The 2,345-nt window shown below is 35.3% G+C and overlaps 1 protein-coding gene across 1 annotated transcript; it reads right to left on the bottom strand.

Annotated features, from left to right (window-relative positions):
- Positions 1–832: 832 nt before the first annotated feature.
- LOC100523426 (olfactory receptor 2L13) lies at positions 833–1,856 on the bottom strand. Its single transcript, XM_021085075.2, has one exon. It carries the CDS (start codon positions 1,769–1,771, stop codon positions 833–835), a length of 939 nt encoding a protein of 312 aa, XP_020940734.1. The 5' UTR covers positions 1,772–1,856.
- Between the last annotated feature and the right edge of the window lie 489 nt (positions 1,857–2,345).

Raw genomic sequence — 2,345 nt, 5'->3', positions numbered from 1 at the left:
CAAATAACTTCTTTAAGGTGATTTAAATACATAATTTTCCTAATTTGAATGTAGAAAAAAACAATTCTCATAATTCTATACAGCTCACTTATGTCAATATTTTATTGAAATCAGAAAAATTATAAGTGAAATAAGATTCCTTAAAATTGTTTTATAAAGGTTATTAGAATAGGATGGAGTTAGGTCATTGGTTACAATCAAGATGGAGTGAAACATTAAGAAAATTTATAAAAATATTAGCATACTTGTTTTGCTTGTTACTTCATATCCCGCTATCCATATTTTATGCATCACAAATATATTTTATATGCTACATTTAAAAGCATTTTACTGAATGCTCTAGGGCTGTGTTGTCCAGCACAGTAAACACTGGCCCCATATGGATAATGAGCACTTAAAATATTTGTAGTCAGATTTGCAGTAGACTCTAAATATAAATACAAGGACCGTTGAAGACTTAAAATGAAAAAAAAGTAAAAAGATTGCTTTAATAATTTTGTATCAATGAAATGATGAAATGTAGAAATGATAATGCCTCTAGGAGTATTTTACTATAGTAGTAGCAATATATATGCAAATATATGTGTTATCTAATATACTGCATAATATGCATTACAATAATACATCATTGATAACAATATTGTTAACATCAATATCTATGATAACATTAGGATTAAATAAATGTATTAGATTAACTTCACTTTTTAAAGATGCCTAGTAGAAAAATTTAAATTATATATGTGGCTCACATTATATTTCTATAAGTTGATACAGTTCTAGAGCATTCTAATCAACATGGAAAGAGGAAACAGAGGAGTAAGGATAGCCATTATTATAATTTTATAGAAGAGTATATCCCAAACACTCTCATCATGGCCCCTAGCACTTCCTTATTCCTCAGACTGTAGATAATGGGATTGAGCATGGGGGTGAGGATGGTATAGAAGACTGCTAGAATTTTATCTTCTGCTGGTGAGCGGAGATTACTGGGCCGAAGATAGGTGTAGACAAAAGGTGCATAGTAAAAAGTCACCACTGTTAAGTGTGTTGAACAGGTAGTGAAGGCCTTTTTTCTTCCATCTTTTGAGCGCATATGGTAAACAGCAAAAAGAACCCAGCCATAGGATGCTGTGATGCCAAGGAAAGGAAGGAGGAGAAAGAGGCTTGTGCTCACAAAAACCATGTATTCATAGACCCAGGTGTCCATGCAGGCCAGAGACAACATGGCTGGGATATCACAGAAGAAATGATTGATGGCCCTGGATTGGCAGTAAGGAATATGGAGAGCATAGACAGTGTGTGCCAAGGAGTTTATAGACCCCAAGATCCAAGATCCCATAATCATCTTCACACACATCCTTTTACTCATACGGATGCAGTAGTGAAGGGGGTGGCAGATGGCCACATAACGATCATAAGCCATGGAGGCTAGAAGTAAGCCTTCAGAACATGCCATGGTCAGGAAGAAGAAAGATTGCACACCACATCCCAGGTAGGAAATGCCTTTCTGGCCAGAAAGAAAATTGAACACCATCTTGGGGACTGTAGTGGAGAGGTACATCAGGTCCATGAGGGAGAGCTGACTGAGGAGGAAGTACATAGGTGTGTGAAGCCGGGGATCTGATCTTATGAGGTAAATCATGGCTGAGTTACCCACCGAAGCGAGAAAGAATATGAAGATGATAAAAAACAAGAGAAGGAGGCCAGTTTGATTTTGGGGAAACAGCCCCAACAAAATGAAATCATTTGAAGTTTGATTCCATTTCTCCATGAACACCTACTGCTATGAATTTCTTGAGAGAAAAATGAAGATAAAAACAAAGCACAGAACATGAAATGAAACCAAACAGGAGCATAAAAAGTAACTCTGACTTGATTAATATTTGCTTAAGAATGAGCTGACTTTCCTTCAATACTGCAGCTTTTACTGAATCAATTTCAGTATCTGAATTGAATGGTCCACTTCCAATTTCTTCTGGTAAGTATCTTCTTAAGGAATGTTTAAAGTCTAGTATCATAGCCAGCAAAGATAAACAAGACAACTAAAGTATTCATCTCTGTATAACTCCTGGCCATGATCATTTACAAACAAGTCACAGAATCATTGCGTTTCTCAGTGTCTGTTAATTTAACACAACATATTCACAAAAGGGATTGGCATATGTTACTCAGAGACTTTCTGTATTCTTCAATTCTAAGTCCTCTATTACTTAAACCTGTTTTACATGTTTAATTTTTGAACCTATGTATCTGCTTCAGATTTCTCATTATTTCAATATTCCCAAGATTCCTAATTGGTAAATGTCTTGCTCTGTGCATGATGTCTTGTTCAATACAGGATAATT

The sequence above is a fragment of the Sus scrofa genome, chromosome 2, assembly GCF_054392235.1.
Source record: "Sus scrofa isolate SSC_HxYL_T2T_F1_AM1 chromosome 2, Sscrofa_HxYL_maternal_Yorkshire_Landrace_v2.0, whole genome shotgun sequence".
NCBI classification, from domain to species: Eukaryota; Metazoa; Chordata; class Mammalia; order Artiodactyla; family Suidae; genus Sus; species Sus scrofa.
This window is presented reverse-complemented; position numbering and strand designations above follow the sequence as displayed.

Bases quoted from the DNA above. Each gene is read 5' to 3' on its own strand.
- LOC100523426 (XM_021085075.2), bottom strand. From the start codon at position 1,771: ATGGAGAAATGGAATCAAACTTCAAATGATTTCATTTTGTTGGGGCTG.